At 58.9% G+C, this 22537-nt stretch overlaps 13 protein-coding genes across 13 annotated transcripts; 5 read left to right on the top strand and 8 right to left on the bottom strand.

Moving 5' to 3' along the window:
* Positions 1-108: 108 nt before the first annotated feature.
* On the top strand, positions 109-945 carry OT_ostta15g00010 (G protein-coupled receptor GCR1 putative; the record flags this gene model as incomplete). The annotated part of the gene is made up of 1 exon (XM_003083096.1): positions 109-945. The coding sequence occupies one exon, from the start codon at positions 109-111 to the stop codon at positions 943-945; it is 837 nt and encodes a 278-aa protein (XP_003083144.1).
* Positions 946-1102: 157 nt separating this feature from the next.
* OT_ostta15g00020 (SET domain) lies at positions 1103-2482 on the bottom strand (the record flags this gene model as incomplete). The annotated part of the gene is made up of 1 exon (XM_003083097.1): positions 1103-2482. The coding sequence occupies one exon, from the start codon at positions 2480-2482 to the stop codon at positions 1103-1105; it is 1380 nt and encodes a 459-aa protein (XP_003083145.1).
* Positions 2483-2613: 131 nt separating this feature from the next.
* OT_ostta15g00030 (D-tyrosyl-tRNA(Tyr) deacylase) lies at positions 2614-4251 on the top strand (the record flags this gene model as incomplete). The annotated part of the gene is made up of 1 exon (XM_022985612.1): positions 2614-4251. The coding sequence occupies one exon, from the start codon at positions 2614-2616 to the stop codon at positions 4249-4251; it is 1638 nt and encodes a 545-aa protein (XP_022841077.1).
* A 139-nt stretch (positions 4252-4390) lies between these two features.
* Positions 4391-4858, top strand: OT_ostta15g00035 (D-tyrosyl-tRNA(Tyr) deacylase; the record flags this gene model as incomplete). Its single annotated transcript, XM_003083098.2, has 1 exon — positions 4391-4858. One exon carries the CDS (start codon positions 4391-4393, stop codon positions 4856-4858), a length of 468 nt encoding a protein of 155 aa, XP_003083146.2.
* Positions 4859-4957: 99 nt separating this feature from the next.
* Positions 4958-6958, bottom strand: OT_ostta15g00040 (Protein kinase-like domain; the record flags this gene model as incomplete). The annotated part of the gene is made up of 1 exon (XM_003083099.2): positions 4958-6958. The coding sequence occupies one exon, from the start codon at positions 6956-6958 to the stop codon at positions 4958-4960; it is 2001 nt and encodes a 666-aa protein (XP_003083147.2).
* A 436-nt stretch (positions 6959-7394) lies between these two features.
* Positions 7395-7919, bottom strand: OT_ostta15g00045 (Ribosomal protein L37ae/L37e; the record flags this gene model as incomplete). The annotated part of the gene is made up of 2 exons (XM_022985613.1): positions 7395-7648; positions 7895-7919. 2 exons carry the CDS (start codon positions 7917-7919, stop codon positions 7395-7397), a joined length of 279 nt encoding a protein of 92 aa, XP_022841078.1.
* Positions 7920-8355: 436 nt separating this feature from the next.
* OT_ostta15g00050 (Rubisco LS methyltransferase, substrate-binding domain) lies at positions 8356-9567 on the bottom strand (the record flags this gene model as incomplete). Its single annotated transcript, XM_022985615.1, has 1 exon — positions 8356-9567. The coding sequence occupies one exon, from the start codon at positions 9565-9567 to the stop codon at positions 8356-8358; it is 1212 nt and encodes a 403-aa protein (XP_022841079.1).
* Positions 9568-9959: 392 nt separating this feature from the next.
* OT_ostta15g00060 (Aspartate carbamoyltransferase) lies at positions 9960-11093 on the bottom strand (the record flags this gene model as incomplete). Its single annotated transcript, XM_022985616.1, has 1 exon — positions 9960-11093. The coding sequence occupies one exon, from the start codon at positions 11091-11093 to the stop codon at positions 9960-9962; it is 1134 nt and encodes a 377-aa protein (XP_022841080.1).
* Positions 11094-11575: 482 nt separating this feature from the next.
* On the top strand, positions 11576-16282 carry OT_ostta15g00070 (C2 calcium-dependent membrane targeting; the record flags this gene model as incomplete). The annotated part of the gene is made up of 1 exon (XM_022985617.1): positions 11576-16282. One exon carries the CDS (start codon positions 11576-11578, stop codon positions 16280-16282), a length of 4707 nt encoding a protein of 1568 aa, XP_022841081.1.
* An 88-nt stretch (positions 16283-16370) lies between these two features.
* OT_ostta15g00080 (Translocation protein Sec63) lies at positions 16371-17057 on the bottom strand (the record flags this gene model as incomplete). Its single annotated transcript, XM_003083104.2, has 1 exon — positions 16371-17057. One exon carries the CDS (start codon positions 17055-17057, stop codon positions 16371-16373), a length of 687 nt encoding a protein of 228 aa, XP_003083152.2.
* Positions 17058-17245: 188 nt separating this feature from the next.
* Positions 17246-18247, top strand: OT_ostta15g00090 (Thiosulphate sulfurtransferase, conserved site; the record flags this gene model as incomplete). The annotated part of the gene is made up of 1 exon (XM_003083105.1): positions 17246-18247. The coding sequence occupies one exon, from the start codon at positions 17246-17248 to the stop codon at positions 18245-18247; it is 1002 nt and encodes a 333-aa protein (XP_003083153.1).
* Positions 18248-18326: 79 nt separating this feature from the next.
* OT_ostta15g00100 (Copper type II, ascorbate-dependent monooxygenase, N-terminal) lies at positions 18327-18647 on the bottom strand (the record flags this gene model as incomplete). The annotated part of the gene is made up of 1 exon (XM_003083106.2): positions 18327-18647. One exon carries the CDS (start codon positions 18645-18647, stop codon positions 18327-18329), a length of 321 nt encoding a protein of 106 aa, XP_003083154.2.
* A 2361-nt stretch (positions 18648-21008) lies between these two features.
* On the bottom strand, positions 21009-22283 carry OT_ostta15g00110 (Mitogen-activated protein (MAP) kinase, conserved site; the record flags this gene model as incomplete). The annotated part of the gene is made up of 1 exon (XM_003083107.1): positions 21009-22283. The coding sequence occupies one exon, from the start codon at positions 22281-22283 to the stop codon at positions 21009-21011; it is 1275 nt and encodes a 424-aa protein (XP_003083155.1).
* Between the last annotated feature and the right edge of the window lie 254 nt (positions 22284-22537).

Below are 22537 nucleotides of genomic sequence, written 5' to 3' on the forward strand. Positions count from 1 at the left end.
TTCGGCGTTGCCGAAGCGTTTTGGGCAACCGCGGTTTCGAGGGAAGTCAGAGACGCGGTGACGAGGCGACGGAGCGTCGCATCCTCGGCGGAGATTCGTCGTCGAGTGATGGCGTACGACGTCCAGATCTGGGGGATCGTCGTCGCGTTGGCGCTCATACCACTCGCGACGCGAACGTACGCAGACTCCCAACTCGGACGATGCCATATCCGACGGAGTGCGGATGCCGACGGCGGCGCTAAAGCGATAAGATTCGCGGTGTACTATTTGCCGATTTGGCTGTGCGTAGTTTACAATTTAGTGTGCTGGTGGGATATCGCTCGCGCGATGAGAGGCGCGCGGGCGCTCGAACGCGCGCTCGGAACCGATCCTCGAGCGAGAGCCGCTACGACACGGTTGTTAACATTCGCGCGCAGGCTAGCTCTGTATCCGGCGGTACAAGTGTGCACAAACGTGCCAGGGACGGTTATGCGATTGATTGATTTATTGACGAGCTCACGGTACTCACCGCCGCCGTGGCTGATGGTTTCCCACGTCGCGGCGAAGACGTCGCAAGGACTTTTGCACGCAATCGTCTTCGTGTACGCGCATCCAGCGCGCCGAGATCTCATCATTTCGTTCGCGAGAAGCATGGGAGTCGCCAGATTTTTACCCATGACGTGGGGTGTAGATTCGACCGGTTTCAGAGCGGCCGACGCGCAGGCTGGAGGTCAGCTCGTCGACGATGTCGATTTCGTGAGTGAGGGCGAAGAAGACACGGACGATGGCTTCGTCGTCTTGTCCAACTCGACGGACGCGGGTGAGGATCGCGATGGAGTCAATCGCAAGCTTAGTGTTGAAGAGGACGAAGACGTCATGACCCATGATTTACGACCAGTGGTGTCTCAGCCAAACATCGAGATGTCGGCGATGTTGATTGACGACGTGCGCTCGGACGACGCGTAACTAGGCAAGGCATATGTCGGCGATGTTGATTGACGACGTGCGCTCGGACGACGCGTAACTAGGCAAGGCATTCGCAATTGAGCGATACATACGCATAGCAATGTACAATTATGTAGTCTTACAGTACCATATTCCGAAACAGCAGTCGTTTAGGGCATCATCGACGTCGGCGAGCGAGCGCGAGCTCCTGCTCGCATCTCGCGCATCGACACACGAAACCGTAATCCGCGAGCGCGTCTTGTCTCTCGTCGCGCGATTTACTGTCATCGTCTAAATACGATATCGTGATCTCTTCCCCCTCGGCGATGTCTTTTCTCGCCACGATGACGCACGCGCCTGTGATGTCTTGCTCGCCCTTCATTGGCTCGGCGTTTGGATCGCAGTCGTGATTGAACCCGCTCTGAACCGAAAACAGCGCCGTCCCAAGGCACGGGATGTCGTAGTCTTTGTCCAGCGCGTCGAGGAGTGGTTGCGTGATGCGAGTGACGGCGTTTTTTGCCTCCCCCTCCGGCGCATCGTCCACGGCGAGAAAGTAATTCTCGACTGGATTCTCGACGACGAGTTCGAGGTTGTTGAGCTCAAACGCGCCGATGAGCCTCCCATACGTGTCGAGCGTGAAAATACTGGGAAACTGCGTCGCCGCGTCGCTCCACGCGTGTCGCAACAGCTCGAGGGAATCGCTCGCGAGCGTCTGGAGCGTTTGTCTGAATTTCCGCTCGGAGTCTTCGTCGTCGCATTCCTCTGGGGCGGCGACCGCTTCCCACCACGGCGCGTTCGCGACGACGGCGTATGGCTCGCGCGCGTAGGCGTCCACCGCGGATTCATCCGCCGAGATTTGCGTGCCTTTCCCATCTCGCGCTTCGAGTCGATTTTTCGCGTCCAACGCTCGCAGACACATGTTCGCCAAGGCTTTCCCGGCGACGATGAAAATGTCGTTCGTCTCTCGAGCGTGCGAGTAAAATTCTTCGAGCGCGCGTTTATCGCGAGCGAGCCCGCGCGGTCCAGGACACATCATCGCCTCTTCCCCCGCCCACGCCTCGTTCGCGCACGCGTGCGAGCAATACACGTTTCGTTCGCATCCGCCCACGCACGGACACTCTGGAGGTCCATCGAACGGAGCGCTTTCGGGAAGCTTGGCCTCACCGCTCGCGAGCTTCGCCAAGTCGCCGAGGACGAGTTCTTCTGGCAGCGTCGACGTCGACGCCCCGTCCTCTTCTTCCCGTGCGACGAATTTGCGCATCAATCGTCGTCCTATCGCGCTCGAGACGTCGCCGACGAACCTAAAACATCTCGCGCACACGCGCGCGTGTCGCCTGTTACTCTCGTGTTGCGCCCCGACGAGCGGATCCTCGATCAGCACGCACTCGCCCGTCGTGAACGCGCGTCGCGCGAACACCCCTCTCCCGTCCCTCGTCTCGCTTCGTCTCACTTCGACGTGCGCGCCCGGAACCACCTCTCCCGAGCGCGTTCGATGTCGACACCCATCCACGGCGGCGCGCCACCGCGACGCGGGCTCCGTCGCCGTCGTCGTCGTCATCGCGGGTCACCGACGACGACGCCCTCGAACGACGCTCGAGCTCCGGCGCGCGCGGACGCGTGACGTTTTCACGATCCGTGACGTCGGTTGACGACGACGACGATTCGCACTCGTCGGCGCGTCCGAACGCGATGGTCGTCGCCGACGTCGACGCGATCGATCGTGAGAAGGATCGAGCGAAGCGTCTGACGCGACTGTTCGGCGAGGACGCGGACGCGGACGCGGACGCGTCGCGCGAGGACGGGCGCGACGCGAAGATGGAGGACGACGCGTCGAGAGAGACGAAAGAGACGACGGCGGCGACGATGGAGATCGCGCGCGACGCGAGAGCGGAGGGAGAGGTTGAAGACGATGCGGATGATGACGCGGAGCGGTCGAAGGAAGGCACGGAGGACGGTGAGATCGAGAGTTCGGACGAAGAAGACGAAGCAGTTGCGGGCGACGAGTCGCGCTCCGAGTCGAGCGTAGAGACGACCGAACGGTCAGAACGATCTCAGGAGGGAGAATCGTCCGCGACCGATCGTACGTTGTCACGGGTGTCGACATCGACGGATAAGCCCGAGCGGTTGCGTTTTGCGGCGTCGTTACCGCAGCTGTATCGATACAAGGATGGCGAATACGTCGCGGTGGGCGCGGCGGGCCTGGCCATCCTGGACCGCGAAGGCTCGCGTGCGCGCGATTTACTGTTGTACGACGTGAATAAGAAGCCACTGATTCGTCGAACGATCGATCATCGATTGACGTGCGAACCACAGCGAGACAATTACGTCACGGTTAAATTCAATGGCTCGATTCTTTTTAGCGCGCTGGCGCAGGACGAGGGCGAGTGGCTCGCAATAGCGGTCGAGATTACGATAGGTCAATACATCGCTCGAAGCATAAGTGCGGAAAATTTCGTCGAAGAGGCGATCGTGTTGGATCTGAACGGACCGGCGCGTGGAATGACAAAGCTCGAGATGGGCGACAGCGCGAGACTACATTACGAGGCGGTGAAAGGAGGCGGATCGTCATCTTTTCTCGAGCCGGACGTTTTGACTTTCAAGCTCATCGACGAAACTTCTGAGCGCGTTGATGGTGTCAAGGTGAAGCTCGAGAGCGATTCGTCGGCGCCGAGTGCGGTCGTTCAAGGGATAATTGGGTGCTCAAAGGACTCGCGTCGCTTAATCTTGGCACCGAAGACGGAAACTGAATTCGTCTTGTACGACGTAACGGTGACTCGCATTAAAAAGGGTGGGTCCACAAAAACGACGTCATCCGTCAAGCCAAAAGCGAAACCGATCGCACCGGTGGAGCCAACAGGGCACGTGGAAGCAAATCCGCGCGGGCCCGACACTCGCGGTGGTGACAAGTCGACAACGACAGAGACTCCGAAGACAGCGCCGCGCGTCGCCCCGATCGCTGACGCACAATTCGCAGTGCCGAGCACGCCTCCATCGCCGCATTGGTACGGCCTTCCCGCGCAATCATTGATGATGACGCTGAGTCCAACGGAGAGTGCCGCAGTGCTCACCGAGGTTCGGAAACTCGCCGACGATGTGTCGACGTTAACCGTACGAGCTCGACAGGGCGGATCGTGGATTCCTCCGGAACCGGTGGGAGAAATGAAACATGCGATAGAGGCGCTCACGCGCGCGCGCCGGACCGTTATGTTGCCCGCCATAGATGTGAGAGCGTTGAGCTTGTCGGACGTGCGCCAACTAACTGTTGAGGCGGAGCGCTTGGACGAACTTCACGAGGAGCTTCGTGAGCTTCGTAAAACGAAAGAATAGACTTCTCGCGTGTGTACGAATCTGTGCAATGCATTCCTAGCCATGACTACCCCGTCGGCGACCTCGTGTGCTTCCATTGAGTACTAAATTCTCTAACAAACTCGCTGAGCGCGACCGCAGAGCGAGGCGGTGCGACCAAATGATCGCGGTGGTTCAGCGCTGCACCAGCGGCGCGGTGACGATCGAGGAAACGTCCACGACGCGAGAGATCTCACGAGGTGTGGTCGTTCTCGTTGGAATCGCTAGCTGTGATACCGAAGAGGATGTCGAGTACGTGTTAAAAAAAGTCTTCAAGACGAGACTCTTTGCGAACGCCGATGGGAAGCAGTGGGCGAGCTCAGTCCTCGACAGTGACTTGGACGTTCTTTTGGTCTCGCAGTTCACGTTGCACGCGTCGCTGTTGAATAACAAGCCGTCGTTTCATTACGCCAAGAAACCGGCTGAGGCGAGAACGCTGTACGAGTACTTACTGAAGAGAGCGCGCGAGGAGTACGGCAAAGGTCGAAGCGGGAAGATAGAGGATGGTCAGTTCGGGTCGATGATGCAAGTGCGCATCGTGAACGACGGACCCGTCACGATCATTGTGGATTCACGCAACCGAGCGTGAGCTACGGTCAGTCGCGCAGCGCGCAACCAAGTCGTGTGATTCAGCTTCGTATTAGCGAGAAGGGTGCGGCATATTATTAAAATATCTTCATGTTGTACACTATGCCATTCCGTAGACCGCGGCTGTGGAGAAGTCGTCATCGATCGACTTTAACGCAGCCATCGGGTCTGCGGCGGCGCGCGAAAATGAATTTGGCTCGCTAAAAGGAGCCCACATGTCCCGCATCGCGTAATCTGCGATGGCTAATCTCGCGTACTTACGAGCGTTTGCGGTGAGAACGTCGTCCAAGTAGTCGAGGATGTTCACAGTCGGGTCCAAGCGCCACTGCCATCCTTCCAAAACCATCACCGTGACGACGGCGATCATGACGTTTGGATCGAGACACAGATGGTACTTTTGAACCGTCTCGAATATCGCCCCCATGCACTCTCCCGCGCGCGGAGTGGTGGCGGCGAAATTCGACACCGTTTTCGTGATTTCATTTCTGAATTCGGTGTAATCGTAGTTGGCCTTGACATTATCGGCGAACGACAGGATTGAGTCGGCGACAGTCGAGCCATCCCAGGTGACAATGGCTTGGAACATCTTTGCCAGTGAAGCCTGGTGGAAAGGCGACAACTTAGTGGCCAAACCGGTATCGAGGATGATGATTTCTGGTGTGTTGTCCGAAAGGGTGGTGCCGTGACCATCTAGATCGTCATGGTCTTTCAGCGACGTCGACGCGTTGCCACGCACGATGCTCGAAAGCGTGTGGGCGACGCCATCCGGCAATCGAACTAAAATGTTGCCCGGGTGCAGATCTGCGTGCAAAAAGTTGTCATCTATCAGCATCTTGAACAGCGTCTTCACTCCCAGACCCGCCAGCGTCTTATTCTGCGCGTTGCCCAGTTGTTCCTTGGCGGCTTCGGGCGAGAGGAGATAACTAGCTATGCTCACGCCCTGCTCATACGTCTCCACCAAGATCTCCTCCGTGGCTAACCCCATGATTGGCGTCGGGAAACTCACCGCCGGCATGAGCAAAAAGCTCTTGCGAAATTTGTCTAAATTTTCTGCCTCGTGCCTGAAATCGACTTGCTGCAACATGTGCACCCCGAACTGCGAAATCGTGTTCTCGAGCTGAAGAGGCTCGAGCCATTTGATGTTCTTCGACAGCGTCGCCATCCACGAAAGAATTTCGAAATCGCGTGTGAGAGCGTCTACGACTCCAGGGTGTCGAACTTTCACCGCAACTTCGCGTTTCTGACCGCCTCGTCGGATTCGCCCGTTAACGAGACGCTCCACTTCTCTACCGATACCCGCGGCGCCGTCTCGCCACTCTTCCAACATCCCAGCCGCCGCTCTTGAGACTTGTCCACTCATCATCAGCTCGATTCCCGCACCCACCGAGCGCGTGAGGCGCAAGGCGAACTCCGTCGCAGTGTGATGCTCTTCTGCGACCCCTGGTTTGAGCCTCGCGCGGTGAATCTGCGCCACGCTTCCGCTCGCGAGCGCCTTCTCGTCGAACCATTCGAAGATCTCCTCAAACCTGCTCGTACTCCCGTCCGCCCCAACTCCGTACGATCGTTCCAAAATTTTCTTCGTCTCTCTCCAGCTGTGTTCCGGCGCGCCCGCTTGCAAGTGCTCGAGCTCGCGACAGAGCGGGGCGGGAAAGATGTCGTACCTCGTCGACGCCCACTGCCCCCACTTTATGAACGCCGGCCCCGCCGCCTCTAAGACCCTACGAAATAGCCCATACCAGAGCTCGTTTCCCCACTTCCACCCATCGCGAAGCAATATTGGCGCCAAGAGAGCGAGTGGAGAGAAGTAGACGCACAGCTGCGCCAGGCGCGCGTACGTTCTCGCTCTATCCAGCCACGAGCGCGAGTTAGCCGCCGGAGCTGCCACTTTCGTCGTTTCACTCGGCCTCACCGAATCATCCTCTCGCGCGTGCATGCGCTCCAAACACCTCGCCCAGTTCTTCGAGTTCATCAAGTCTCGTCCCGCGACGTAGACGCCGCACGCGAATGTGGTGGACGCCCTGGACGCGAGCGTCGTCCCCCTCGCCGCGCGCGAGGCCGTCGTGGACGCCCTCGACGCAACCGGCGTGGACGTCGGCTTCATCCTCGTCCTCGCGCTCGCCGCGAACCCTCTCGCGGTCGAACACGCACTCCTCGAAGCGCTCGAAGCGACGGTGAACGCCCGAGCGGGCCGACGTAACGTCGATGACGACGCTCGTGCGACCGTGGCGGCGCGCTCGTGGCACAGACGCGTGACGAGGGACCTCGTGAGCGCGGTCGCGACGTCGTGAGGCGCGCTCGCGGACGTCGACGCCATCAAGCGCGACGCTCGCCGAGCAAGATCATCGCGCCGCATCGCTCACGAGCGGCGGTGTGACGTCGGCGTAGTGTGCGTCTTTGTAGACCATCATCATTTAGAGGCGAGACGCGGACGCGCGCGAGAGGCGCGAGGATGCGCCCAGTCGAAATGAAGCCACCGCTCTCACATCCTTACAACCGAAATGACTAGCTAATGAGTAACGTCATCCTGAAACGCCCGTTTACTTCTCGGTCGCTTCGCGGAGACGACGGATGGTGGATCGCACAGTGACGGAACCGCCGGTGTTGAGGCTGTACGCACCACCCGCCTTGGTCTTGTTGCACCCCTTGCAGCACCAGATGCCAACAGCCTGGCGCTTCATGCCGTACTTGCCGCAGAAGTCGCAGAAGAACTTCGAGTGCTGGCTCACCTCGGTCTTCTTCACAACCTTACGGAGCGACGCGCCGTAACGCGTGCCGTACTTGCCAACAATGCCTGCGCAGATGGAGAACGAGCAATATGTCAGTGTCGAGTTCGCGTTGACCCGCGAAGACGCATGCGCTTTGCGCGAATGATTTCCATGGTTTGAATCCCTGTCTTTGCGACGTCGCGCCATTCCTCCACGTCGCTCCGAGCGCGCGTCTTCGTCGAGGTCGTCGTCGCCAAGCCCTAAAACGCTTCCCACGGGACGTTTCGATCTGGTCGTCCACGCGCGCGCGTCGAAGGATCGGGTGGACGTACCAACTTTCTTCGTGCGCTTAGCCATGTCTAGAGATGTTTTGCTGAGTCTGCGAGTGAGGAAGAGCGTCGTCGTCGTCAGTGTCGAGGCTCAGGCGCACGAATCGCGAAGGGTTTGTACCGCGCTCAAAGCGTTCGATCGATCGCACGTCGCGATCGATCCCGGCGAGGAACGGGGTGAGCGCGCGAACGCTCAATGTGCGTCGGCGTAATAGTCTCGCGCGTTTTCAACACGTACCGTGTACGTCGACGACGTCGGCGTGCTCGTTAAAGGCGGATCCAAAGTCGGGCGCGTCGAAGTCTTGGTATCGTCTCGAATATTCTCGCGCGGACCTTTTCTGGCGCATCCGGGTGAAGTATTGAGCTCCCATAAGGCGCGAGTTATCCCCGCGTCATTCTACGATGCTACTCTATATCGCAAATCTAATCACTACCGGTACGTTTATCCGTGCATTATGATACTATCAGCACGGTTTCGGCGTGGAGACGCGGGCGAGGGAGACTCGCGAGACGCCTCGTGAGACATCGCGTGCAGCCGCGCACTCCGTCACACGCGCGTCCGCCCACTTGTACGCGCGCTGGAGTATTCTTTTCGCGCACAGGCGCCACGTGATGGCTAATTTGACGTTTTCACTCAACACGCTCATCTTCTCGACATCCTCGAGCGCCTCCGTATCCGTCTTCGCCGTGGTAGGGAAGTGCAGGAGTGCCGCGGCCGCGGCTTCTCGAATAGCCTCGAACGCGTCCGCCTCTTCGTCAAGTCCGAGCGCACCGCCTCTTCGCGCGACGTCTCTTAGATGCTTCTCATTCTTCCTCGGTCCGCGGCGCGTCGCGAACGCAATGCGCACGTCCGCGAGATCATTCCAAGAGAACCCACCGACATAAACTTTGAGCGGGGCGACTCTCTCGGCGTCGACGCGCACATCAAGGACGTAACCGTCTTGAGGGTTCTCATCCGGCGCGAGACAAAACCCGTAGTAGTCCAGGAGCTCGATATTAGAGTATTCCCCGTAGCAAACGTATATCTCCATCCCCGTACCGACGCCGCCACGTCCACGCGGTTGCAGAGCCGTTCTAAATGCAAACGTCTCCGACTCAACGTCGTACGCGCCGTCACCCGGAATCGGCGCCGTCTTCGCGCCGGCATCGCCTTCGCTCGTTGTTTCTTCTCTCATCCCGAACGTTGGGGCTCCGATGACATCGATAAGAATGGGTGGATCGTGCGGCGCGTAGTTGAACATGTCTCCCATTGGACAGAGCGCTCCCGCGGCGTGAAACGGGACCGACACCGCTCTCGAGCTCACCGTCGCGCGCGCCCACTCGTACGCATCGAAGGTTTCATCATCATTGACCACATTGTCGTCGTCTCTACCAGAGCGAATGATGTCTCTGACTTGGTCTTTCACGCGCTCAAACGCTCGGCGTGTCTCAGCCTTTCGCCGAAACGCCAACGCCTTCGCGCGCGCGTCCTGCAACTCCTCGATCTCGTCCTCGGACCACGACTGTAAGAGATTATACTTTTTCGGCATCGATTCCACGTATGGTGCGAACGCATCTCTCGCTCCGGCGCTTCGATGGCGAAGGAGTTTCAACGCGAGCTCGTCCCGAGCCTCCGCCTCGTCGGCGCGACGCTCCTCGCCGTCTCCAGCGACGTCCAAGCCGTCGCAGGCGATCATGGCCGAGCGCGGGATCACTATGAGATCTTTTTGTACGTCCCCATCGATCGCCCGCGTCGCGAACACCCCTCGGTGCGTCGCGTGGTTGCTCAAACGAATCGGCTTCACCTCGACCTCGTTGGCGCTCCAACGAACACCGCGCTCGAGCGACCAGCGAGCGAGACGATCGAGCGACGCGGCGAGGGCGTCCGCGGGTGGAGGCAACGCGTCGTCGTCGACGACGACGTCATCGGGCGCGGCCGTCGACGGCATCGTCGACGCCGTTGTGACCGGTCCACCGCGACGCGGACGAGCGCGCGAGCGACATTGTGAAAGCTCAAACGCGTCGATATTACGAGTCGAATGATATTACCAATCATTTCATGATTTAACGCGCGCGCCGCGAGCTCAATTTAAACCTTTAGGAGCACCTTTAGGAGCGCCATGCGGATGAACAGACCGTTTTGCGCCTGTCGGAAGTACCCCGCTCGAGGGTCGGCGTCGCAGTCCACGGTGATTTCGTCGACGCGAGGCAGCGGGTGCATGACAACGGATGTCTTCGGCAGGGCGTCCATGATGGACTTGTCCACTATGTACTTTCCACTCGCCTTGGCGTAATCGTCGAGATTGGCGAAGCGCTCCTTCTGGATTCGCGTTTGATACAGGACGTCCACGTCCGCCGCGACTTGCGCCAAATCGCTCGCCTCCTCCCACTCGCAACCCTTGTCCGTGAGGAACTGCTTGATGTCATCCTTCATCTTCACAACCTCCGGGGCGACAAAGTAAAACTTGACGTTATTGAATTGCGTCAACGCGGTGGCGAGCGAGCGAACCGTTCGCCCGTTGGCCAGGTCGCCGACGAGGGCGATTTTGAAGTCGTCGAGTCTACCGATTTCTCTGCGAATTGTGTACACGTCGAGCAACGCTTGCGTGGGGTGCTGTCCCGGACCGTCCCCAGCGTTAATCAGTGGTTTGTTGATCGCATCCGCCGCTCGTCGCGCCGACCCGTGGTTGAAGTGCCTCAGGACGACGAGGTCGCAGTATCCCTCAACCGTGCGCATGGTGTCCTCGAGCGTCTCGCCCTTGGCCGCGCTCGAGTACTCTCCCGCGGATTCCGTGCTCACGATCCCTCCACCGAGTCGCCCCATCGCCGCCTCAAAAGACAGTCTCGTCCGCGTCGACGGTTCGTAGAACAGTGTGCTCATGAGATACCCCTGAAGCATCACCGACTCGGGGCTTCCCGGCTTTACTCGTTCCATCGCATCCGCGACGTCGAACAACTCCTCCATCATCGCTCGATCGAACTGTTCCGCCTCGACGCAGCACGTGAGCTCGGAGAGCCCACTGGTGTACGTCGTCGCCGTCGTCGACGCGTCCCTCGCGTGGAGGCGAAGGCGACGGACGCGACGACGCAATCCATTCGCCGTCGCGCGTCCAACGGTTCGCCGCGCGTTTTGAACCACACCCATCTCCCGCGGCGCGTCGCGCGACGCCGACGCGCGAGACGACGCCACCGCGCGCGGTGCGGCGACGAACGCGCGGCTCATCGGCACCGCCACCGGGACGCGCGACGCGCTCCGACGTCGACGACGACGACGACGCCCGAGCCCGAGACGAGACCGTGACCAAACAGATCGAGACCTAAACCCTAGATTCGAGACCCGCTCGGTCGGGGCCACGTGCGTCGGCGCGCGAAAATCACCGGTGGATTTTAAAAAACCACCGGTGGATTTTAAAAAACCACCGGTCGATCGAGACCGCCCCGAGGCGTCTCCGTGTCTCCGCGCATCCATCGCGTTGGCCGTCGTCGCGTCGCACGGCGTCGTCGTCGCGTCGTCGTCGTCAGTGCGCGGTGACGTCGCGTCGAACGCGGCGCGCGACGGCGCGCGCGCCAGAGAGACGGGCGCGCGCCAGAGAGACGGGCGCGGGGACGACGGGGGGACGGCACGCGCGGGTGATTGTCGGGCGCGCGGTGGATTTTGGATTGCCATCGCGCGGCGCGTTGCCATCGCGCGGTCGCGTGCGCGCGATGCGAGCGATCGGGGAGACGTTAGATGATCCCGATGCGTCGACGTCGTCCGCGGTCGATGGGCTCGATCGCGACGTGCTCGAAAGGTTGGTCCCGACGCTGCTTCCGAGGCGGGCGAGGCGAGACGAGGCGGTCGAGGCGCCAGAGCGAGTGAAGAAACGAGCGATGCGAAAGATGAATCGGGCGAGCGCGAAGAAGAGGAAAAAGGTCAAGAAGGATAGAAATATGCGCGCCCGAGTGCTTACGGCGGCGTTCTCCAAGGATGAAGTGCCGAAGGAGAAGGAGAAGCGTCTTAAGAGCGAGACGGACAAGGAAAAGCGCATAGTAGATCCGTCGGACGACATGGAGGTGATTATTCACGGCTTGGAGACGTATAAAGCGTTCAAAACACACCACAAGAAGACATACGTTCAGGTGACGTGGAAAGGTAGAAGACAGACTCGTCGAAAGGTGAAGACTTTTCGAAGAGAAAACACCGACAATCCGCAGTGGGGGAGCGGCGAGAAATTCACATTTCCGAATTGCTCTCCTCACGGCAAATTTGTCATAAAGGTGAAAGAGGCTCGATCGCTCGGTATGAAAGTCGTGGTTGGGCGAGCAACTATTCCGAGCGTGGTGATACCGCGTGATGGAACCAAGGTGCGTTTGCGCATCGCGCTCCTCACAAGACGCAAGAAGGCAAAAGTCGAGTTGGTCGCGACGCTTGGTAAATCCAACCAAACAGAGCCCACCTTGGGGGACAACGGGCACTGGGGGAACGCGTGGACCAACGGTGGTAATGGTACGAATGAAGACGGTGACGGCACCGCACGCTCTGCGCGCGATGGTCTCGATGCCATCATAGTCAACGTCGTGAGCGCTCGAGACATTTTTGCCTCAGACGCCTCGGGTACGAGCGACGCGTACGTAAAATGTGGTTTCGATACAGCTCCGATCGAACGAAGGTACAAAACGCAAGTTGTGAAACGGACGAGGTATCCGATGTGGAACGATCGTTTCTTGATGCGTATCGAACCTGGCGGAGATGAACACGCGATTGTGTTCACCGTGTGGGACAAGGACGTGTTCTCGGGCGACGATTTCATCGGCGCAGCTGCGATACCTTTGGAAGTGATTCCGAGGAATGGCGATGTTTGCGATGTGGAATTACCGCTAAATCGCAAGGTTGACCCCAACGTCTCGGGCGAGTTTTGTTGGATGCATCCGAGAGCTACGTCTGATTGCGGCGTGATCCGAGTGCAGGCGCACGCCGTCGTCGGCGAAGAAGCGGCTAAGGTTCTCGAAGTGGTCAAGTTGGGCAAAATCGGACGGGCTGATGGCACGAAATTAGCACGAAGTGTTCACGTCGCGGTCGTTGCGGCGAGGCAGTTGTTTCACGTTGACGCGGGGGGAGGAACGTGTGACGCGTTCACGTACATTCGCATGGATAACGCACCGAAGAACGAGTTCTGTCGGACGGAAACCATTTTAAACACGCTTCATCCGGTTTGGAAGGAAGGCATCGGGCAAGTTTTCACACTAATCTCGCGACCAGGATGTTCTTCGATCATTTTTGATCTTTATGATCGAAACACATTCTCTTCAAAGGTTCTCATGGGAAGAGCGCAGGTGTCTCTCATCGATCTCCCGGCTGACGGCTCGTGGGCCACCATCACAACTCCACTCTACGGCATGGATGCGAATAGAAATACCCTGGTTGGTGGAGATGATAGTTCTTCGCCGTGGAATTCACCAGACAGAGTGAAGGGTGACTTGATAGTTCGTGTGAGTGCCACGCGAGCGCCGCACGAGAACATCTCTGAGCCCCCGATCATATCGGAGAACGACAGATACGTCAATCAACATGACACGACCAAATATCTGTACGTCCAAGCGCTCGAGTGCAAGAAGCTCCCGATACGACACCTCAAATTGAGCACGAACGCGCAGATTCGCATGGCGCTGAACACGCATAGGCAAATGATTTATGGGGAGGTTCAGCAAAACGTCACGTCAGACTTCGTTTTCGACACCCAGGTGAGCTGCATTCCGAAGACGTCTCTCAGTACGACACTCACGGTGCAAATGGTGGGTGAAATGAAACCCATCTATGGTTCCGCGACGTGCACTAAATTTACGAGGAAAACACTACATTGGTTCGGATGGAGTCGCGGTCACGGTGGCGCTTCTGAACAATACGTGGCGATCGACGACGACGAGTCAGGCGACGAGGGAGACGCTGCGGAGTTCGAGGATGGCGATCACAAGTTTAGCAGTGGCAATGCAATCGGCTACGCACAAATTTCCGTGAAAGATCTGAAACCAGGGGACATCGTCAAGCATAAATTGAAGTTGTGTCCGCTTGTGAAGACAAAGTCTTGGTTACGAGCGCTCGAGGACGATTTGGGAGAGATCGAGGTCCTCGTCGGATGCGGATACGCGAAAGATGCGCCGAAAGATTTACGAAAAGTCGATCACGTCGCGCGGCGAGCGATTGGGAAGTTCTCTATGAATATCGTTTCGGTCGTCGGTGATAAGACGCCATATCAACGAGTCGCTCCCCTCATCGACAATGTGCTCGGCTCGGTTCACCCGAGCTCGAATGAAATGTTCGGCAAACACGTTTACGCGACGATCATGTGGGACGGACGCGAGGAACACATCAAATCTTCTCAGGAGCGTTTCAACTTTGCCGTTACCGAGATCGCGGGCGATATTCGAGTGCTGATCAGATGTCCCGATAAACTCTCAATGTCGGATCAGATACTCGGCGTCGTGTCGATCCCGGTTACCGAGATCGTCGCGAGTAAGGAGAAATTCATCGATGCTTGGTTCAACATAACCCCGCCAAATTCGATGTACTTGACCGCGGAAGACATGGCGGATGCTTCGCGTCAAGTTTGCGTTTATCCACGTTCAACGAAACGACCTACAGATTGGCAAGGCTACGTACGCCTCAAAATTTCGTTTGAACCGAGTACGAGCAACTCGGAGTGGCAATGGTATTTGCAGCAGGCGCCGTTGATGGGTAGAACGCCGCACATCCCTGATACAATAGATGGCGTCCTTCAAAGCTTACAACGAGTCGTTGAGTCGATTTTGATGCCGTTCAAGACCATAACCAGGGCGGCCATCTTCATGAGCGTATGCCCTAAGGAAAGCAGAACGCCGAAAATGCTTTGGATCACGTATCACACGGTGTGCTGCGTGGCGTTCGAGGGCGAGATCTTGAGTACTTTCATGCTTCTTTGGATAATTCCGGGCTTAATGTTCTGCGGGTACTGCTCGCGCTTTGTCGTCGATGATCTCGAAAGGATTGCGTCGCCGTTCGAGAGCAAATTAGACGACGCGGAGGAAATTCGGCGCCAAGTGCATGATATGGCCAAGAAGAGGAACAGGAAAATGCGTAAATTTCGGGATGAAATTCTCGAGCGGATAAAACTCGAAAAGTTACAAAACAAGGGGCGCGCAGTGAGAATTACTCGCGAGGTCGTTGACATGGGTGTCCAGCGACGTCGAGCCAAGCGGGCTCGTATGGGCGTTGATGATGAACTTCCGACGATAACTTCGATGTTTATGCCGCAGCATTTCATCAATCATATCGTCGCCGTGCTCACGTCGGCAAATCCGGCGGAGATCGTGCTCAGACTGATTCAAAAGATAGTTTGGAACCTGCTCAAAGTTTTAAAAAGTGCGGGCTCCACGATCGTTCGAATCGATCAAGTCATCTCTTCTGGTGGGCCCAAGCTAATGCCGGGTGTATGCACACTCGTCGGCGCGAACTTGGAAACTACGGCGGATAATCTCGATCGTCCAATACGTTTGCTGACGTACGACGATCCGAAGCTTACAAAGTACTTCTCGCTCCTTCTCGTCGCGTTCACATTCGCTATGTGCTGCGTGCTTTTGGCGTTGAAGAAGTGCATACGGTTTATTGACAGTTACTCAGTTCTGCGCCTGTGGCACGCTCTTTGGCTTGTAGGAGTTGCCCCCGTCTTACCATTTTCTTCTGGTCCTTTGCTTCGAGCGAGCACGTACGTGGAGTACGTGATCCAACTCATTGTTGGTTTATACGTTCCCGTGCAGCCGCTTTCGTTGCAGACGATCGCCGCCGTGAGGGACTCTCTCGAGAACGAGCTGAAAGACGACTACAAACGTTTGCGCGAGTTAGTGCAGCGGCAGATGAATATTGAAATCGAACGTCGCACGAAACTCAGCAATAAGAAAACGGATGACCTGCAGAAACGTTTCAGCAATAACTCCAGAATCAATCCGCTTGGATGGTTGGCATACGCGCACAGTCGAGCTCCCACATCTCTGACGAGGACGCACGCGCACCGCACGCGCGCGTTCATGGTTCCGGGAGACCAAAATCCGCCCAATGTGAGCGTGTTCCGCAAGGACGTTGACGTCGGTCGGGCAACGCTTCACTTGTTCAGTGAACTCATCATGTTCGCCATTGACGTACCGATTCGTGCCATGAGCGTGCCGTACCGGGTGGCGAGCATAGCGAGCGCGGCAAGTCTGAACGTTTACGACGGCTGGGTTCGATTCACGGCGTTCAATTGGGTGCGGAGCAAGGAACGCAAGCGCGACGTGGGCGTGGGAAAGCGAGAGCTCCTTCCGTTTGGCTCGCGCAAAGTTTCCGTACAGCCGACGGCGCGCGCGACGTCGGGCGTCGTCGACGTCGTCGACGACGACATCGGCGAGCGTAGCGTTCGCGCGTAACAACAATCATAATTTGTACAATACAATACGGCACACCGCAACACGACCCTCAAAGCTCGCTCTCCAGGCGACCCCGAAGACTCGGAAGTCACTGCACCGAGTGATTCCAGTCGTACGCGTCGTCCACCACCGGAAAAGGCTCCTCCCAGTTCCGAACCTTTGGTTTCATCACGTTCCTGCGGCGACGACCGCGATCGCGCAAACCCGCAATCTGGGCATCGATCTGCTCACGCATCTCCTCCGTTCCGACCGCGCTCTCGACGTCGCCGTCGTTCGCGTCGCCGTCCGCCGCCGAGCCCGCGCGCGCCTCTCGAGCCTCTCGAGCCCGTCGCACCCGTCGTCGTCGTCCGAGTTCGAGCTCTCTCATTTTCGTCAACTGTGTCTTCCATTTCATTCTCCACGCCTCCGTCTTGACGTCCTTTAAATCTCCCGTCGTCGCTCTCGTCAGCGCCTCGTACGCCGTCTTGGCTCTGATGAAAATCTCCAAAGATTCCGCCTGCGCCTCTTCCCCTCTCACGACGTCCGGGTGATGCATCTTCGCCAGTCTCTTGTACGCCCGCTTCACCGCCTCCCTGGACGCGCCCTCGGCCACCCCCAGGGCTTCCCACGGATCGCTCGAGACCTCGTCCGCGCGCGCGCGCGCGTCCGTCCCGCGCGCGCGTCCACCGCCGCGCGGATGCGAGCACGGATGCGCACGTCGACACCTCGCGCGCGACCGTCCGCGCGACGACGACGACGACGCGACCGCGCGCGTCGTCCGCGATGGCATCGTCATCGTCGTCGTCGTCGTCGTCGTCGTCGGTGGCGTGAAAACCACGCGGGGCGTCGCGTGGTGACGCCATGTCTCGATGGGCGTCAATGCGCGTCGCGCTCGAACGCATCCTTCGACCGCGTTCGACGCCGCGCGCATCGACGCGACGGCGGCCGAGCTCGGGTCGATCGCGCCGCGCGCGTGCGAGCGCGATGGAGGCGCGACGAACGTCGAGCGATGATGGTCGCGCGAGTGCGGGTGACGATGATGATTTCGTCGAGACGTTTCGATCGAATCGCGCGTTGATCTCGTGCGCGTTCGCTCGGGAACACGCCGATGGACTCACGTTCGTCGACGCGTCGTGGCACATGCCGGACGCGAAGAGAAGCGGACGAGGGGAGTACATGAAGAGCAGATTGCGCCCGGAGACGCGGTTCTTGGACGTGGACGCGGTGAGCGATCGAGACGCGCGCGCGCCGCATCAGTTACCGGCACCGGAGGCGTTCGAGGCCGCGATGGAGGCGCTACGATTGAAAAGAAGCGACAATATCGTGGTGTACGACCGAAACGGTATGTTCAGCGCGGCTCGGGCGTGGTGGATGTTTCGCGCGCACGGGTGGGACAACGTGCGCGTGCTCGACGGCGGCGCCCCGGCGTGGCGAGCCGCGGGGTACGACGAGGACGAGAGCGCGAAGGGAGAGGAAGAAATTCTCGCGCACATCGATGCGTGCGCGGCGGCCATGCGCACGCGGCGCGAAAACGAGGGTGAGGCGAAGAGCACAGATTTCAAGGGAACGCGCGAGGAACTGGTGAAGACCAAAGCGGACGTGCTCAAGAATCTCGACGACCGATCGTTCCAGGTTGTCGACGCGCGCGGCGCGGCTCGATTTCGCGGTGAGACGAAGGAACCGCGCGAAGGAGTGCGTTCAGGTCACATTCCTGGAAGCAGAAATGTCTTCTTCGGCGAATTACTCGACGACGAGAAGAAGTTTAAATCCATCGACGAAATGCGGCGCACGTTTGAGGCAAGCGGGCTCGATCTCAGCGCTGGGGCTAGACCCATCGTCGCGTCTTGCGGAACTGGCGTCACGGCGTGTATCGTTGCGCTCGGTTTGCACCGATGTGGGGTGGAGAACGTCGCCGTGTATGATGGTTCGTGGACGGAATACGGGATCGATCCAGAATGCCCGCTGGCGACGGGACATCCCGAGTAAACAATGAATTTCGAAATTTCGATGTAACAATGATGCGCTAATCGATTCGAGCGTTTTTAAGCGTTACAGTGTCGAGTCTTTATTCCGAACGGGGCGGCTTTTGCGTGTTTGACTCGCTCGGTTTCCAGTTCTTCTTGCGCGGCGCCATGTTCTTCGCGCTCGGTCTGAACGGGGTGTCTTTACCGCTGCTTCGAGCAGCTGGGTGAATGCAACCCACGGTGGTGTGGTCGACGTTCCCATCTCGATCGGTTGACACGGAGTTCGCGTACATGTCGTACCACGCGTGCTCCTGGCCGTGTTTCTTCGCTTCTTCGGGTCCAAATTCACATTCGTAGAGCGAACCAACTCTCTTCGGCTCTGGTTCGCGAAAGCCGCCGGCGTGCAAGGAATAGCCCGTCATCTCGTCGCGATGCCGTTTGTGTCGTTGAGTGCACGCAAAAAAGGGAAACATGATGTATTGCACATTTTAGGTATGAAGGATGAAGAGAGTGAAGGACATGAGAGCGACGAGAGTCGTGGAGACTCCCCTCGGGAACCCGCTCGTCGGGGGCGACATAGGTGGGGGCGGTATAGGCGGGGCGACGCAGGCGGGAACGACGCACACGTGCTGATTTGGGTGTTTTCGTACTCGGTGGTCACGGTGATGGTGTTGTCCAATAGATCGTTCGGATTCGACGAGAACCCGGTGCGCGAGTCCAACCCCCCAGGCGCGCCGCACGACGTCTTCTTCGTCGCTCCCGCGAGCCCTTGAGCGTCGTAACATGAGAACAGATCCATCTTGGGATAATACATGAAGAACATGAAACACATCTCTTGTTCAGTTCCCTCACCCATCTGCGTCGCTGTGGATCGTCCCCGGGTATCGTACGCGCACTCAAAAACCAAATCATCGCCCGGTTTGATGGTACGATTGAAACCGTTTATCCAGCGCATCGTTTGAAAATCGAAATCATAAAACGGCGTGCTCGTGATCGGGGGCAATTCCACACCATTCCTGATTTGGCGCGTGAAGCTAGCCCTACCGGCCGTGTGTTGATGCGGAAAGTACGCGAACATCGTCATGTCCTGCGATCCAAACATCTTCGTCGTGCACGCGCCGGGACAGTTTGCGACGTGATTATACAGTCCGTTGGCACCGATTGTTAAAGCGTTGTGCGCTGGAATACCTCCCAAGAAAATACCGACCTCTCCGACAGTCGGTGCAGTGCTTTGCGTGAATAAACGAAATCCAGAGTCATCCGTTTGAGTGCTCGACGTTCCGGCGTTCCAGTGTCGCTCTATCATGACGTATCGAATGTCACCCGGGGCGGAACCTCCGATTTTCCTCGCGGTTCCGTCCGGGAACACCACTCGCGTGCCACCGACGGCCCACGAGGCGACGACTTCCGCGCACCGTACATCCATGGAACCGCACTGCGTAACGTCGTTTGCCCCGATCGAGGAATTGCCGGTTGACGCACCGCCGTTGACGGAGTAGCCGTGATCCTTCATCGATTGTACGTTCACATTCGAATCACTGGTGAATGGATCATTGGCGGTAGTGCCATCGGTGCAGAAGTACATCTGTGCGTGATGCAAGTGCGTCGGATTGGAATTGATAATGTCCCAACCGACGACGTATCGAACCGCCGTCCCCAAATCGTGCTTTGTGCACGCGTAGAAGGTCGCCCCGGCTTGCATGTTCGTCGCGATTTTCGGTTTGACGTCGACGTACGAGGTGACATCTACCGTATTCACGGTTGGCGAGTCCACGATGTGCGTGAACAAAGCGCCGCGATTGCTCGACGAGTGTTGCGCGAAAGTCGCCGAACTGCCCCACGCGTACTGCAAATAAATACCCTCCTTGGCGTGAATCGACACGTCTTGACGTCCGGAGAGCCAGTTCGTCGGGTCTGCGATCGTTTGCGGCGTGTTATCGATCGTCGTCGCGAGCAACTTTCGCCTCCTCTTGGAGATTGGCGTCGTCCCGTCCAGACCGCTCACCCTGCACGATACGAGCGGTCGGGAAAACTGAAACTCCAGGCTCGACGACGTCTTGTACGCCTTGATCGGCGTGATGGTAAACGCATCGTCGTCCAAGGGCATTTCATACGGTTTCTTGTGATTGTACATGTCCCGAAACGTCGCCATCGCCGATCCGGGCGTGACGACGACAAAGTCGCCGCCGAACATCCCCGGGTTGTCGTTGAACCCGAGTCCCGTCCACACCACCCCGTTCGCGTTCTTCACCGCGAACGTCACCAACCCTTGTTCACCGTTCGCCTCGTCCGATCTCGCGTTCACGACGTACTTGATCGAAATTCCGCTCGGTAAACCTGAGACGTCGGTGTACCCGGTCAAGCCTTCGTAAAAGCTCGCCGAGGCGTACGCCAGGTCTCGTCCTTGCGCCTGCACCGTCGACGCACGGAGCGCGCCGACGACGACGAGCGCCAGCATCGAACGCGTCGGCATCGCGCGCCGTCGTTCGATCATCGTCCGCGCGCGCGCACCGCGTTGACCGAGACGGTTTCAATGCGAACGGTGACGTGGACAGTTGCGAAAAGTTCCCGTCGTCTCGTTCGCCGTCGTCTCGTTCGTTCGCGGTCGTCGACGCCGAGGACGCGCGGAGGAACGCGCGGTCGATCGTTCGAGTCCTCGTCCGCGCGCGTCGACGGAGCTGGTCGATCGGTCGACCTCGAAGTGAGGGGTCGAATGCGGACGCAGCCGGCGACCTCTCGGGACGGCGCGGAGAGACGCGTACGTGTTGATCGTGTCGTATTAATCACCAGTTGGCAGCCTTCACGGCGAGCATTTGGTTTCTCAGAGCGTCGCGGAGGTGTTCGTCGGGGACGTGCACGTCGGGGTCGTCCAGAGGATCGTGGTGGAGATCGCTCGGATCCGCCGCGTACCGCGGCTCGGCGGAGACGTCGTGGAGAGACGCCAGGTACGGATGCGCCAGGGCTTCGTCGACGCTGATTCGACGATGCGGGTTGAAGACCAATATACGCTCGAGGAGATCGACGGCCAAGACGTTGGCGCGCGGATAGAGCGACGCGAAGTCGATCTTTGGCTTGCGCGGGAGAGCGCCGATGTACTTGCGCGCGTACGACGAAGAGATGAATTCGAGATCCGCCTCTTCAGGAGAACCCAAGGTTTCGATGATGAGGTGCATCTGATGGATGAAATCCTTCCCCGGGAACAAAGGTTTTCGAGCGATGATCTCGGCCAAGATGCATCCGACGGACCACATATCGATCGACGCCGCGTACTCCTCAGAGTTGAGCAACAGCTCCGGGGCGCGGTACCATCGCGTGACGACGTACGAAGTCATCATGTGTCCCTCCTCGACCATGCTTCGCGCGAGACCGAAGTCGCATATGCACAGATCACAGTTCGCGTTGAGCAAGATATTACTCGGCTTCAGATCGCGATGGAGCACGTTTGCGCTGTGCACGTACTTGAGCCCTCGCAAGATTTGGTACATAAAGTACTGACAGTGCTCGTCCAGGAGCGTTTGATCGCTCCGTATGATTTGGTGCAGATCGGTGTCCATGAGCTCGTACACGAGGTAGACATCGCTCACGCGACCGATCTCGTTCGTCGGCATCATCACGTCCACGAGTTTGATCACGTTCTCGTGTCGAAGTCGACGCAGGAGATGCACCTCTCGAAGCGCCCGTCTCGCCTCGACGGGCGAATCAAAGCAATTCGTCAGCTTCTTCACCGCCACCCGGCGAGACGTCCCGACGCGCCCGCGAGCCATCGGCGCGCCGTCGATCGCCGAGCACACCACCCCGTACGCCCCGCGTCCGATGATCTTCAGCGGGTTGTACCTCTCGTCGACGTCGAACGCGTGTCGTCCGACCCACGTCGTGCGCGCGCCGCGGGTGTATTTATCTGTCGTTTCGTCTTCCATACAGTTTGCCCACACGGAGTCTCGGTCACCGCCACCGACCCGCGCGTCTCGACCGCCCGCGCCCGCGCGCGCGCGTTCGCCCGCGTCGTCGCGCGCGAACCACCCCGCGGCGATCCCTCGATCGCTCCGCACGTGCGCCATCGCGCCGTCGCCGCCGTCGCCGTCCCGGTCGTCGCGTCGTCGCTCCCGCGCGCGATCGTCTCCGACGCCCATTGGATCTCTCCCTCGACGTCGTTCGCGCCCGTCGTCGTCGCGCTGTCGTCGCATCCCGCGTCGTCGGTCGTCCTCGACGCGAGCGATCGTGTTCGTGATCCCCCGCTCTCGGCGTCGGCGCACACGAGCGACGGGCGCGGGGCGGGACCACCGCGCGGCGGGCGGTGACCGCGACGCGCGGC

Source organism: Ostreococcus tauri (assembly GCF_000214015.3).
Source record: "Ostreococcus tauri WGS project CAID00000000 data, contig chromosome 15, whole genome shotgun sequence".
NCBI classification, from domain to species: domain Eukaryota; kingdom Viridiplantae; phylum Chlorophyta; class Mamiellophyceae; order Mamiellales; family Bathycoccaceae; genus Ostreococcus; species Ostreococcus tauri.